Below are 15,568 nucleotides of genomic sequence, written 5' to 3'. Positions count from 1 at the left end.
AGGAGCCTGGCACGGAAGTGTAATTTCCCGTGAGAACCTACCTGACATTCGAAACGAAATGAAAATTTAAATCATAAATATGTGAGAAAACAAAGGCCGCTGTTTTCGAGATGGCTTTTATGCCTGGGGTTTCGTGTGTGTCACAAATCCCTGGGCTCTCTGTCCGGGCCCCTCCTCCCCTCCACGGATCTAAGGATCTACGAAGTGGAATCGCAGCTACGGCCAGGCGAAACCTCCTGGCTTGGACCCAGAAGCTGCGCAGCCGACCTTCCCCTCCTCCAGGAGAACAGAATGACTACCAGGAGGCCAGAAACAAAACACTTAAATGTTGCATTTATTAAAGAAATGTTAAATAAGAAAAAGAGTCAAACGGTGTCACGGATATCAAGAGCACTTTTGTGGCGTAGACCGTGCAGACACGAGCTAAGAATTCTACTCTGGATCTTTGTCCCGGGCTTAGCTGGAGCGCTAGCCTCTCATAAAGACCCAGCTGGAAATGCACTAAAAGAAAGCACTTACCCCATTCACAGTCTCAGACTCCCCTCCCCCCCACCCGTTCTCCCAGAATGACAAAAAACTCTAACCCGCAGGCAGGCAAACAGGCCACTAGGGCACAAAAGACTTATCAAATATTTGTATTCAAGCAAACTAACACAAATCCCCTAAAACCACAGGTTACTATCGATCAAAGTTTCACTCTCCTAGTAGGTCGCAAAACCCACACGCATCTATGTTCCTTCCCAATTAGGTCTGCAGCGCGGCGAATAAACAGTCACTTTTTCCGGTCACTGGGCCTCTGAATACACACCCATCCACACCCCGCCTTGCTCGGCCTCTCAAGCTGTCCCCAGTGCTGAGCCCACCTGCAGGTAGGTGGAAAGGGGCCTTCGCCGCCTGGTTCATCTCCCAGTATCCCACGCCAGCAGCCACTCCCAAAGTTCTGCGCCCTGCTTTTGCCACCTGCTGCTGTGTCCCGAAGTCTGGGCGCTCCTCCTGTACAGTCTTGCTTGGGGCCTTTCGAAGAGCGATCAGAAATCGGTCACTTTTTCCCCAAAGGCAGAAGTCAAGAGAAAAAAACTGACTCCGACAGGTTTGCGTTGCTCGGTCCGTGATGGTGAGGGGTGCATCGCGGCTGGCGGAGTACTGGAGGTGCCGGAAGGGAGGCACCTGCCGAGGGGGACCGGAGAGCCACTCAGTAGGGTCCCACGACCACTGCCTCCACCTCTTTAGACGGCCTCCGGTCCTTCACTAGGAAGTTGATCATGCCTTCGGACTTGATGAGCAGGTTGCAGCCAAGGAAGAAGATGCCAAAAACCACAGTGAGCGAGAGCACACACATAACTGCGATCTGCACCACACGCATGATGTACAGGCTGCGCTCGTCGGGGCCTCCCTCGGCGAAGCCATCGTCGGTCACCACCGACGCCTGGGTGCAGCAGCGCACCGCGCGCTCCAGCGCCTCGCTACTGTTGGCCAGGAACAGGCCAGCCACGTCGGTCTGGTTGCCCAGCACTGAATTCATCACGAGAGCAAGCGGGAGCCGGGAAGGCGAGGATCGGAGGGATGGGGACCAGAGTGGCTGTAGCGCAGGACGAACAGGTGCCCGGCGGAGCGCTGTCTTGATCACTTGTGCGCGCAGGGCTCCTCAGTCTCCCTTTCAAAGTCCCAGGTCCGTAAGTGTCTCAAGAACCTCTTCAGGGCGCGCCGCAAGCTGGCTCCTGTGCGCTGTGTTCTGCCCAGGCAGTGCTCGTTCCCGGCGCTAGCTCGACTGGGAGCTCTTGGAACTTGGCGGGTTGGGCTGGAGGGGCCGTGGGAGGCGCGGGCCTTGGCGGTGGCCCGGCTGCTGCTCCAAGCGAACAGCGGCCCCTGCTGGTGATAGAGCCTTGCTGCACCCGCTCGGCTTAGAGGGGCGGCGAAGATAGGAGCTAACTTAGCAGCAGGCTTTGTGCCTTCTGCATTTCCAAGGGCTAGGCAGGGTTCACTATGCACTCCTGATGTGAAGAGCAAGTAGAGAACTTGGAGAGAAAGGCTGAAAGTTGCAGAAGACCCGGATCACACCCTCTCTTAAGTGTGTCCTTCGAAGCCACCCTATCACCTCTGAACAGATGTAAGGTGGATAGGTACCAGATGGCGCTGGTCAAGGTACTGGCCTGCTGCCTGTATTTGGCTGCTGCCTGTTCTTGTAAGCTTTCTGGTGGAGTATTGGAAGACAAGGCTGGTGGGAAGACTGGGAATTTCTTCTCTCACCACCCCACCCCCTTTTTGTTTTGTTTTGTTTTGTTTTTGTTTTTGTTTTGTAGGGGGTGTTGCTGATGTTATTGTTGTTTTAAGGAAGGGAGAATGGAGGGAAACCTTAGAAATTATAAAAGAGCTACGTCCGCACCCTACTTGGAAAGCTCTTACGTGTGTAGTAAAGCAGGGTTTGTAGTGAGCTGTGAGGCCCAGGCAAGGCGCAGGACTAAGGAGGTGCTTGCTCTCTTTGTGGTTTGTGTGTGGAGGTGGTTGCCAAGAACAGGGTCACCTCTCTGTTAAGGGAGGTGGGCAGAGTGACCAACCACTTCATTGCCACTTTAATTGCGGAGGAGTTTTTGGATGAGCTTCCAGTGTTTTCTGTCCTTGGCAGAAAATCAGTGGTTTAAGGGAATTGCTCATCTACATCCATCAGCTAGAATGTCGGCCAGCAGCTGGGCGCCTCCCTCCAGAAGCTGTTGCTCCCACCCACCCTGCCTTCCTCACCACACGGCAAGCTGCAGGCATTTCAGTGAGCTGCGGACACTCAGTCCATAGTGGCTGTTGGGTATAAGTTCTACCAGAGGAGCCTTACACACAGGCCACTTCTACTTTGTTTTAGACTCCAGAAGATACAGGATTCTCTCTTCTCCTTCCCTTTTCTCCTGTCCCTTGAATCGGTCAATCAAAGCCTTAGAATCCTGCCTTTGGTGATGATAGGCATGCACAGAGCCTTCTAATTACACCATGCTTGCTTGTTAAATTCCCTCTGTAAGAATCACCCATTCCGCATTCAGGTCCTCTGAATGTACTGGCATTATTGGCATCCTTGTAACGCGTTGCCATCCCTCAAGCACAAAGGAGAGCCATTTAGGCACTTTTTTTTTTCTGGAAGTTTCAGTTTCTTCTAGCTATCTAGATTCTTTTATTATTGAGAATAGGGAGGTGTGAACAGCAAAGAACCAGGCTCCCAGGACTTAGCTATACTTTCCGTGGCTTAGTTGCTCTAGTTTACATATATATGTATATGTATATATGTATACATTTATATGTATAGTATATATATTGTATACAACATATAAAATCATATACTATATATAAATTCTATATATAATTCATATATATGTCAAATCTATTATTCATGGATCATGAAGCCAGACCTCATATTTGAGAAAATATCATCAGAAGAAGTTGGGAAGCACAGATTTTCTTTTCTTTCTTTCAGCTGTAACTGACACAAACCCCGGACATAGAAGGCAATGCCTCTCCCCATAAGACAGCCCAGGTCGATGGTGTTGTTCCTTTTAACCCCCGCCCTAGGATTTTGTTCAGTAAAATTGAGTAGTTAAATAGAAATGAACTACAAATCCAGTTAGCACAAAGCTTGCTCTGTCACTTCCTATTAGCACTAAAGAGGTCTGTGATAACTAGAAATTTTGTTTCTTTCTATCAAACAAAACAAAGCAACCCCCTCCCCCAAAAGAAGAAGAAGAAGAACAATCTCTAGAGTCATGTTTTTTTGTTTCTTTTTCCTATTTTTTTTGGTGTAGAGTTTCCCCATAGAAACTCCCCATAGTAATGCCCATCCCTTTACCTGTTTGGTGGAAAGTATTAGGGGCTGTGGCATAGCAATGTTTAGGAAATACCCATATAACAGAACTTGATTTCCAGGGAAATAAATGATGATTTGGCTGCGAGATGGACTGGTGCTTCACTTCCCACCCCCACTCCCCCCAGGCAAAGTTTCTCATGTAGCTCTGGGTGTCCTGGAACTCTATCTGTAGACCAGGCCAGCCTCGAACTTACGGAGTTCCACCTACCTCTGCCTTTCTACTGCTGGGATTAAAGGTGTGTGCCATCATTGTGCAGCAATAATTCACCTTAATGGAAAGGTTTTGATACTTAGAATAACCCATTTGTATATGTCTATCACTACCTCAGCTTTGGTGACGTAAGTTTGTGTATTTGAGAGCTAAATGATTAATATTTCAAATATTGTGCAAGGACAGAATCACTTGCTAACTCTTTCTGAAAAGTACATCAGTAGCATGCAATAAATTCTCCCAGGACATTCTAGGCCAATGCTGATGGCAGTTATAATCTGTACTTTGGATATCCTTGAGGGAAGACCAGACACTCTCAGTACCCAAATCCTTTTCCCTTGATGCTTTGTGCATTATGAAAATATGCAGTAGACATTTAAACAGTGTATCAGACACTAAAAGGATGTTTATTGCCTTGGGGCAAGCATTTTTCTTAAATAAATTGCACTGTTTTCCACAGTCTAAGTAAGATGCAAGAGAAGAGCCCATACACAGGAGTCATTCATAGTAACAGAATCAAATGTCTAAAAACCAAGAAGAAGACAAAATGAAGCAGTCGATGTCCCAGAGCCACCAAAACACACGATGAAAGGCAAACACCTAAGCCTTAGACTGACCCTCAAATCCCTTCGCAGAATGAACACTTTTCACATACTTTCACTTCTTTCTTTCTTTCTTTCTTTCTTTCTTTCTTTCTTTCTTTCTTTCTTTCTTTCTTTCTTTCTTTCTTTCTTTATATCAATAGTGATACTGTGATGGTTTGTATATGCTTGGCCCAGAGAGTGGTACTATTAGGAGGCGTGGCCTTCTTAGAGTAGGTGTGTCACTGTGGGCATGGGCTTTAATACCCTCATTCTAGCTGACTGGAAGGTTGTCTTCTTCTATGAGCCTTCAGATGAAGATGTAGAACTCTCAGCTCCTCCTGCACCATGTCTGTCTGAATGCTGCTATGGTCCCACCTTGATGATACTGGAATGAACCTCTGAACCTGTAAGCCAGCCCAAATTAAAGCATTCTACCACTTTGCAAATTTATAGTCTCAAAATCCACATTCTTCCAAACAAAAGCATGGTTAGGCCTATTACAGCAGTAATACAGCTATGCCTGGTACCAACTTCAGTGTTAGTTAGGGTTTTACTGCTGCGAGTAGACATCATGACCAAGGCAACATCAGAACCAAAAAAAAAAAAAAAAAAAAAAAAGAAACAACTATTTCATGATACCATTTATAAGTGGTACTTAAAACATTCATATCTCAATAGATGAAAAATGGAGCAGCTAACCAAGGGCTGGGCAGAGGAAATGGTGGAGGGTTAGTGTTTGATGGACAGTTTCAGCTGGGAAGAAGTACGAAAATCTGTATGTACATTATTGAAGTTTTCACAATAATATAAATGTACTTAATGCCACTTAATTGTACACATGGAATTGTTGCAGTGGTAAGTTTTGTGGGTTTTATCCTAAGGAAAATTCCAAATATTTCAATTAGTGTTAACTTTGGAAAGTATACTTTGGAAAGTATATCAAAAATACCCACTGTGAATCACCTGTCACCTCCATAGCCTGAAGATTGTTGCCCTTACAGTAAATATTTTCTTCCTTCCTATCTTTTTGTTTCTTCTGTCATTACTATCTTATATGTGTTGTTTTCTTAATTCTGAAAGTATCATTTCATGGTCTTAAATACCTGTAGGTACACAGTAAATGAAAGTATATATGAGTAGACTTTTTTTTTTTTTTGGTTTTTTTCGAGACAGGGTTTCTCTGTGTATCCCTGGCTCTGTCCTAGAACTCACTTTGTAGACCAGGCTGGCCTCGAACTCAGAAATCCGCTTGCCTCTGCCTCCCAAGTGCTGGGATTAAAGATGTGCGCCACCACACCCGGCATGAGTACACTTTTATCAAACCATATCATTTGAACTAATGTCTTTGAACATAGCAGGAATCTCAAATATTTGTAAGGTGATTCCATGTTGGTTGTTTAGATGGTTTCATACACCCCAGGTTAGTTTCAAACTCACTATATAGTAAAGAAGGACCCTGAACATCTGAAATCCACCTTCCAAGTGCTTGATTATGAAAAGGTATGTGTCATCATGTCTGGTTTTATGTGTCCCTGGAGAACTGAATCCAGAGCTTTATGCATACTACTCAAGTACTCTACCAATTAGCTACATCCCCTAATTTCAAATGTTCACTGAATCAATAGGACATAAAGAATACTTTGACTTAGAAATGATTTATCAATTTAGGTTGCAATCATATGATGAGTTTACAAGCTTGCAATATTCTTTTTAAAACTTGCACAGTCAGCTCATAATTACTTTCAATGTGCAGAAAACGTTTAGTTTCATAGCATCCCATCTGTTGGAAGTTGGGTATCTGCCCCTTGATATTGAGGTTTCTTTCTCTTCATTAAATTTGTGCCTCTCCGAGTGTCTTGAACAGTATTCCCTACAATATTTTTGTAGCAGCTTCAGCATTCAAGGTTTTAAATTAGAGTTTTAACTCGTTTTTAAGTGTTGTTCATTTCTGGGCAGTGGTGGCGCATGCCTTTAATTCCAGCACTTGGGAGGCAGAGGCAGGTGGATTTCTGAGATTGAGGCCAGCCTGGTTTGCAAAGTGAGTCCCAGGACAGCCAGGGCTACACAGAGAAACCCTGTCTCAAAGAGAAAAAAAAAGTGTCATTTGTTGAATAGGCTATTTTCACTGCATTTTTTTTCTACAAATGTCAAAAATTAGGTGATAAAGCTTTGTTGGTTTATTTCCTGGTTCTCAATTTTTTCATAGGTCTACCTATTTATTTTTATGCCAGTACTAAACTGTCTTTATTGAACAAACTGCTCTATAGAACAAAGAAAATATTTTGATGCAAAATTAATGTAGCCTATCCTAAATTGTCAAATACTTGATACATAATAATATTGACTCTTTTTTTAAATCTTTGACTTAAGTAGGAGATCTCAGAATATTTATAACATGGCATGTGTCACCTTCCATCTTAATTAAACTTTTTTTTTTTTTTTTTTTTTTTTTTTTTTTTAGACAGGGTTTCTCTGTATAGTCCTGGCTGATCCTGGAACTCACTCTGTAGACCAGGGTGGCCTCAAACTCAGAAATTTGCCTGCCTCTGCCTCCCAAGTGCTGGGATTAAAGGCATGCGCCACCATGCCTGGCTTTAATCAAACTTTTAATTCATGTCCCTTCTTAAATACACAGAGTATGTCTAATTGTTCCTTTGATTTTTAAAAGCTATTCCACATTAGTATTTATTGAAGTGAGTTAAGACAAGGCGAAATCAATCAGAGAAGGCAAAGAATAAAATTAAAACAAGTACCTGCCTTTTCTTCCTTTTTGAAAACCTCTGAATCTCTCATCATTGGCAGTCCTGGCAGCTGACCTCTTCTTGTGCTACACAGCCAAGTCCATTGAGTCAGGTCTGTCTCTATTGCACATGTCTGGCTGTGTAGTAAGCACTTGCTGTGACTTTCCTACCTCCTTATACCATTCTGATATAATAAGAAATACATACAATAACTCACCAAAGCCCAACTCAAAACCCAGAACACTAAGATATCCAGTTTTCGGAATGATACATCGCAGACATACAACATTCTGTTTTTAGATATGTGGCTTTTTTTTTCCTTTTGCCTTCACAGAATTGTGCCTGTATTTGTTCTGATTTTCTGCCCACTCTCTAAAATATGCATGTTTTAAGGAGAAAATGCCACTGAGTTACTGAAAGTCTTTCATGCCATTTTTCCCCATATTAAAGAAACAAGAGATGAATGGTTCCATCAGGAGAGAAGAAGGGGCCCCAAGAAGGCATGAAAGATACAATTTCTCCACTTTTCAGCCCCAATCAGTTTATCTGGGGCAGACTTTGTATTTTCTAATTCTGCCAGATAGGTATTTATATTTTACTTCAGTAAATGGATAAAAAAAAAATCATACAGAAGAAATCATCTTGGAAGCAATGAAGGGAACCAAATTTTACAGTGTCCAGTTTAAACTTCTGTATCTGAGCTGAGAAAGACTTTTTGTCTTCTGCAAACTGTAGACATACTTGTAGAAAAAAATAAGAGTTACCATTTCTGGATATCAACCAGGATTAGCAGTGTTTCTGTTTTGTACACTTATCATTGTGACTATAACAGTCCAACAGTTCCTGTACGCACATCTGGTATTCTGCTGTTGAAAATGTTAAGTCAGAGTGATAGATGTCCCGGGGCAGGTTGCTAATACCATTCACGGCTCAATTTTATCAAATTTCAATCATTTCTCCTTTCCTTGAAGATCTTTATGGTAATTGCTGTACTTACTTTGAAAACATTTATATAGCATCTTTTGTGCATAAGATTATTTAGAGAGGTAGGACTAAGAGATAGTCTCTGTTTTATAGAAATTGAGAAGGGATATCTGAAAGCAGTCAGTTACTGTGGCCTGTGGGAAGTCTTATGGGAACTGTCTGAACTATCTAGATTGGGAACTAGGAAGGTGCTCTTGAGGACATTGCAAATGAGCTTCAATTAAGGGGTGAACAGTAGAGGCCAGGTAAAGCCCATTACAGACACAGACATGAGGCAATTCAGATTTTATTTTATTATTTGCATCTTCAAGAAGTTCAATAATTTTGAAGTATTGACTTAAAAACTTGGGAAAATATTAAGGAGTTTTGAGGATAGATTTTTATGTTATATGGAATTTTTATTTCCATTTGTCAGCTACATGGAGACAATGGTTTTGAAGCAGCAGAGCCAAAGAAAATCCAAATGTTCATATATCACAGATGTTTACATTACAAAGAATACCTGTAGGCAATGCAAAGAGGAAATATAGTAGGTAAAATCGGGTAGAGTATAGAATGATGTACCTTGAATGTTAAATGAGTCATACTGCTGTTTCCAGATAGCTCAAGGAAATGACTCCTACTTTCTGTAACTTGATTTTGCATTGCACTAATGTCAGTGTGCACAACTTGAACACTCAATTTGTTGTCCATTTTTCTCAGTTGTGCTTAACACCTTCTGGGAAAGGGATTCTATCCACAGGGTCAATCTGATTAAAATGACTAAAATGGCATTTCTACCTCGTGATTCCTCATTATTTCTCTGTGCTGTTGCTCTTTCGCAGTCTGTCTTCCTAATGACACACACTTGCACACTGAGGAGTGACTCAACCTTTTGGCAGGGTGTTCTTTTCATCACTCAGCATTTCTCAGCAATCCATAGCTATAACACAATGCTCCAAGTGGGGCTTTCATAGCACTTCAGAAATGATTCTCTTTTAGACTGGTAGGTGACCCACTTTCTCTTTGGCAGTCACCAACCAACTCCATGACCTAACTCTTCAAATTATACCTTTGATGGTTCTGGAATCAGGTAGTCGGCAACACCATCTATGGAAATCATACCCTGAATTTTGTATCTAGAGAGCTCGTTGAATTTCATGTAAATTCTGTAGGATGTGTCTCTGAGACATCTAAGACTAGTCCCAATGTTAGGAGGCATAGAAAAAAATTAATGTTACCTGATAGTTCAGGAGTTGTTAAGGTACTAGAATTAGAAAGAGGGGGTTAAAGCATGCTTCTGTCATGAGGATGGGGAAAGTAATATTCACTCTTACTCATTTTTGCAGGTATATCATGATCCAGCTGGAAGCTCTGCAAACACGGGCATTTTATCCTGAATGTCTTAGCCCCCCCAACTGTGTTCAACAAATTTCTAATTTTTTTATGTTACTTGATCTGTAGCATCATCAGCATTAAATAGTTAGAGTACCTTAAGATGGCATGAAAGAGGTACTGCTAACAGAGGAATGGGGTGATGTTATAACAAGTCCCTCTTTTAAAAAAAAAGGGAATAGAGGAAGAAGCTTTGGAAGTCAGTCAAGAAGCTGGACCATTTTATCATTCAAAATGAATGCTAAAAACACCTACACATTTATCAATATTGCCATACAGGTCATTATGACAAGGGATTAGAAACAAAAAATACTAGGCAAAGCTTAACTCTTTGTAAAGATGGTTTAAGTGTTCACAACCAAAGAGCTAGTTAATAAAAATCTCATGGACAAGTAGTTACTTCTCTATGAATTATTGGTGGGGGATGCTTCAAAGGTATCCAAAAAAACCATCACCATTGTTCTCAATTATCCACTACAACTAAATGTTAAGACTCTATTGCCGAAGACATCACACACTTTGTTTGCAGAACATAAAGAAATCAGTTTGAACATGAGAGACTTTCTCCCTAATTGTTAGTTCTCATAGCACTGAAAGGTACAATGTAGGCTTCTGGAGATAAAAGACACCAAATGATTTACCCAGCACTTGACCCTGCATACTACAATATCAACTTGCCCAGTGAATTGTACCCACGGTGCAATGGTGGCATAGCATTTATGGAGACAACTAACTGTGTTCTGATCAGATTTGAGGCTCACTTCACAGGAGAAATTTCACTTCTGATACCATAAACTTGGCTTACAACTATGGTATGGAGAGCACACAAAACCCGAGGTGTAAGAAGGTGACTGGTGATCTTTTGCTATTTGTGTTTATAGCCACAGTTCTATTCTGCTTTCAACTTTAGGGGTTCATCTATTGCATGAACAACCTACCAGTGGCGATATTCTCTTACTTCTTTAACAGTGATTCATAATCTGCCCATAGCTCTTCAGCTAGTAGTGGGGCCATGTGAGGCTCCTACTCTACCCAGGTTGCTTATGCCTCAATAAATGGACCCACAGCCATCCACACATGGTCAGCACTAACTATATGAGAAGGGTAATGATAATAGTAATAGGGAAAGATATGGAGTCAGCAGGGGAATAGGTTGGTAGGTCCTGGGTAGAGCTGGAGCATGGAGATACTAGATGATAAATCAGACCAAAATGCATTTTGTATACTTATGAAATTTCAACCAATATATTAATAGTATATAAATATATTTCAACAAATATATTATAGTATATAAAATTAGAGTTAGTTTTAAGTGTGAGAGTCAGTGATTGTGTCTTGTTGCATACTTTCAAACCATTCAAAATGAAAACTTCTGAAGGATGATATGCTTTTAATGAAAACAAGCAGTGATCCTCTTACTCAGGCTCCAGAATACTGGGATTGTCACCATGAGCCTCCATACTCAGCAGGTACTTAAAAATCAAAGTGAGAATCCAACTAGTCATGTATGTGAGTGTGAGTTTTGATTGAATTGTTTTTGGAAGCATAACACACACACACACACACGTGGAAGAAAGGGGGAAAACAGAGGGAATTAACAATTAATACAATTTTTTTAATCCTCATTGACTAACTAACATTTCACCCATAACCTTGACTATCTGTAGTTCACCAAACCTGAATTCAGCTAAGACTATGCTCTTAGAGGAACCTTAAATAATAGAAGCGAAGCAACATTAAACCCTTAGGAAAACTTGCATGTTAAAATAGTAGCAATTCATGAAAGTTCTGCAACTAAAAATGTGCATGCTACTTTATAATAGTTTTAATTGGTTGTGTAAACTTTTGGACAAATGTCTATCCACCTCTTACATTCAATATTAAGTGTACATGATAAATAATGAAAGTATTTGGCAACTTAAGGCAGAATAGATGATAAACCACCTTCAATATGGATATCATTCAAAGGAAGGTTCTTTATGTTACTTGAGGGCTGATTCCTTTTAGAGGCTCCATGTATGATCACACACACACACACACACACACACACACATACACACACACACACACACACACACACACACATATCCCTTAGTTTCTCTTGATACTTCCAATATATAAGGCATCCAGGAACTATGTACTGAATCTGAAGTTTATTAAGTTTATTAGATTTTTAAAATATTTGACATTTTCTGATTGTCCATATCTTTTTGTTTTTTGCTTTAATATCTAATGCAATATAAATGTAAATAGAGTTTTGATGAAACAATGACAAGAACAGTGTCTCTACATGTTTAGTTGACGTGCAAAGCCCCTCATGTCTTTCTCTGTTTCTCCATTCCCCCATCCTCTTCCTTTCCACTTTAGTAATTCTCCTTACTCCTTTTATATCCATCTTATATGTGCTGTTGCTTTCCTCAACACATTCCTGGCTCTCATGGGCCCCTTTCTAATTTTCTTGTTTCTATATACATTTACTCCCACCTATATACACCGATTTCATATTGAGAACCTAGAATCTCCTTTAGAGAGAACATACGGTGTTTGTCTTTTTGAACCTGGATTTCTTCACTTAATTTAATATTTTCATAATATTTTAGTTGCACATGTTCCTAAGAATTGTCATAATTTCAATTTGTCATTATGGGTGAATAATTTCTGTTGTGCATAAAGAAAACATTCTCATTAGCCATTCATCTATTGGTTATCATCTTGGTCGACTTTATCTTTTACCTTGTGAGTGAAGCAGCAATAGCATGGATGTAGATTCCTTAGGGTATAAGCCTAAGTGTATAAGTGTATAAGGTATAAGTAGTATTACTATATAATATAGAAGCTCCGCTTGCTTTTCTGAAAGCTACCACACTGATTTTCACTGTGTCTCCACAGGTTTACAACTCCATCAAGGGTGAACAAGTTTCTATTTCACTGAAAGGAGAAAAGGACACAGGCTCCATCCCTAACCCAGAAGCCATCTCCAAGTGATGACCACTTGCAAAAGAAAAACTAGTTTTCCCTAGGAGAGTCTCACTGGGGACACAAACTATTCTTAATGGTAGATAGACTGCATGTCCTGCAGTAGATGAGCAAGAGACAATTAACTCAACAACATCTGTGGATGTTCCTAGCCTTGTAATGTCAAAACAGAGTGGTAGGTCTAATAGACTGAGAAATCAGAGTTGGAAAGACTCAGCCAGCAGAGTCAGTGCAAGAATGGTGGTCCCAGAAGGAAAGCCAAGGCCTGGAAAAGCAAGAACAAGAAGGAGATGTCGAACCAGTAGAATGATAACACCAAGGACACTATCCTGAGACACACACACCTTAAATTCATTCATCTATTATGCTTCACTACTCTTAGTTTAGGGGACAGGATGGGCCAGAAATTCATTGGTAAATCAAGAGCTTCATTTATAAGTAACTTAACTACTGATAAATATTTTCCATGACGTGATAGTATATATTCCAAAGTAGAGTTATGTTAGTACTGATGACAAAATGTTGTCTTTAATGATTTGAAACCCTATAACATAACAAGCATAAATTGCACTAAGTAAACTGTAATGAGAAATATATGAAGGGGTGTTGGATTTTATCAAAAGGCAATTTTAGTGTCTAATGAGATAATCATGTCATTTTTTTCTTTCAGTTTGTTTATATCATAGATTATGTCAATGGAGTTTTGTATATTGAACCATCTTTGAATCCCTATATAAATTAAAATACCTTTATCCTTAGTACATGTAAAAATAACAAAATTCTCACACATTGCATTTGAAATCTCATTGAGAAGATTACATGTCACACCCAAGTTGGTTTCATCTCAGGGATGCAAGGTTGGTTCAACATATACAAATCAATAAAAACAATCTACCATATTGATGGCATTATTTAATGTTGTCTGGTTTGCTCTACAAACCCTGTTTGGTTACTTCCTAATTTTCCTATGTTTATCTTTTTCCATGAAGTGTATTTTCTTTTTCTGTGTCCATATATGTGAAACTGTCTTCACTTTTCCTCTGTCTATTTATTTCTCACAAAACTTCTGCAATTTTATAATGTTAAAACTTCTGCAATTTTATAATGTTGGCTTAGCTGTCATAAATTATGTTACCTTCTATTAATTTTGAAATAGTTTTTTCTCCATCAATTTTCATAGATGATTTCTCTGGATATCATAATATTAGTTGACAATATTTAGTTTTGAGGTTTAGATGTTTATGTATCTGGGTTTGGAGAACCTTTAACTGTGTTTTCATTGAATAAGTTGTCTATATCTTTAATTTTAACTCAGCTTCTTCTGCCATCCCTGCTTCCTTAGGGTTGGCCTCTTGAATGGGACTTTTAGGAAGTTTCCCTCATACTTGCTGGCCTCCCCCTCACCATATATGTCGGTGTGAATTATTTTCTCCACCTTGATTTCCATCCCTGAGATTTATTCTGTTAGGTCTTTTGATGATGCATTTTTATTTACTCATTGATTCTTTCATTTCCATAATTTCTATTTGATTCCTTTTTTTCAACACCTCAATTTCTTTAATATTTTTCTCCACTTTACTAGTTTTTCCATTCACTTTTCTTAACTTTCCAAAATTGATTTTTATAAATCTCCTCATCCCTGCCCCCAGTCTTGTGTTAAATTCTTCATATATTTGATAGAGTCTTATATTTGTTCATTGATATTTTTTAAAACAAGGTTCAGAAAACTTTTGCAAACAACTCAACTTGAAATGTTTTATTTTTCTGGTGTTAAAACTATCAGCTTATGGGGCTGTTTGGATGGGGTGTGGTCTTATGTGTCTTGAGTTCTTTGTTGTGTTTTGCATATTTCTCAGCGTCCTAGTTTCATGTTTACTGATGTGATAAAACACCCTGACAAAAGCCATCAGGGGAAGAAAGGGGGTTTATTTTATTTTACAATACCAAGTTATAGTCCATCATTTTGAGAAAGCCACAGCAGGAAGTCAAGCAATTAGTCATATCAAATCCACAGTCAAGAGCAGAGACAAATGAATACCTGTTTTCTTGTGCTGAACTATATTTCTTTTGTTTTATATCAAGACCCAAGGATCTGAAGGAGTCTGCAACCCTATAGGAGGAATAACAATATGAACTAACCAGTACCCCTAGGGCTCGTGTCTCTAGCTCCATATGTAGCAGAGGGTGGCCTAGTCGGCCATCATTGGGAGGAGAGGCCCTTGGTCTTGAAAAGATTATATGCCCCAGTACAGAGGAATGCCAGGACCAGGAAGCAAGAGTAGGTGGGTTGGGGAGCAGGGCAAGGGGAGTGTATGGGGGGTGAGGGGGGGGGGCTTTAGGGATAGCATTTGAAATGTAAATGAAGAAAATATCTAATTAAAAAATTCTTTTAAAAAAAAAGACCCTTCTTAGGGAATGGTGTTGCCCACAGTGGGCTGGATCATCACACATTCCCATATGAATTAACCTTTTGCAGACATGCTTCCACACTGATCTGATAAAAAGTTACAGCCGGGCGTGGTGGCGCACGCCTTTAATCCCAGCACTCGGGAGGCAGAGGCAGGCAGATTTCTGAGTTCAAGGCCAGCCTGGTCTACAAAGTGAGTTCCAGGACAGCCAGAACCACACACAAAAAAAAAAAAAAAAAAAAAGAAAAGAAAAAAAAAGTTACTGAAATGAGATTATTTTTTCCCAACTCATTTAAAGCTGTGGTAACCATCCTGGCTAGAAAAATGGCTCAGTGGTTAAGATTACCAGCTGCTCTTCCAGAGGACATACATTGAGGATTCTTGTTGAGTTATATTTCCTTAGATTAATCTACAAAATACAAATCAATTTTGGTAACAATTGTAATGGT

At 40.2% G+C, this 15,568-nt stretch overlaps 1 protein-coding gene across 1 annotated transcript; it reads right to left on the bottom strand.

Annotated features, from left to right (window-relative positions):
* Positions 1-563: 563 nt before the first annotated feature.
* Positions 564-1,773, bottom strand: Rprm (reprimo, TP53 dependent G2 arrest mediator homolog). The gene has a single exon (XM_021156990.3). The coding sequence runs from the start codon at positions 1,520-1,522 to the stop codon at positions 1,193-1,195; it is 330 nt and encodes a 109-aa protein (XP_021012649.1). The 5' UTR covers positions 1,523-1,773; the 3' UTR covers positions 564-1,192.
* Positions 1,774-15,568: the final 13,795 nt, after the last annotated feature.

The sequence above is a fragment of the Mus caroli genome, unplaced genomic scaffold (genome assembly GCF_978045245.1).
Source record: "Mus caroli unplaced genomic scaffold, Mus_caroli_1 scaffold_2, whole genome shotgun sequence".
NCBI classification, from domain to species: Eukaryota; Metazoa; Chordata; class Mammalia; order Rodentia; family Muridae; genus Mus; species Mus caroli.
The sequence above is the reverse complement of the archived record's forward strand: the minus strand, read 5'-3'. Positions and strand labels throughout refer to the sequence as shown.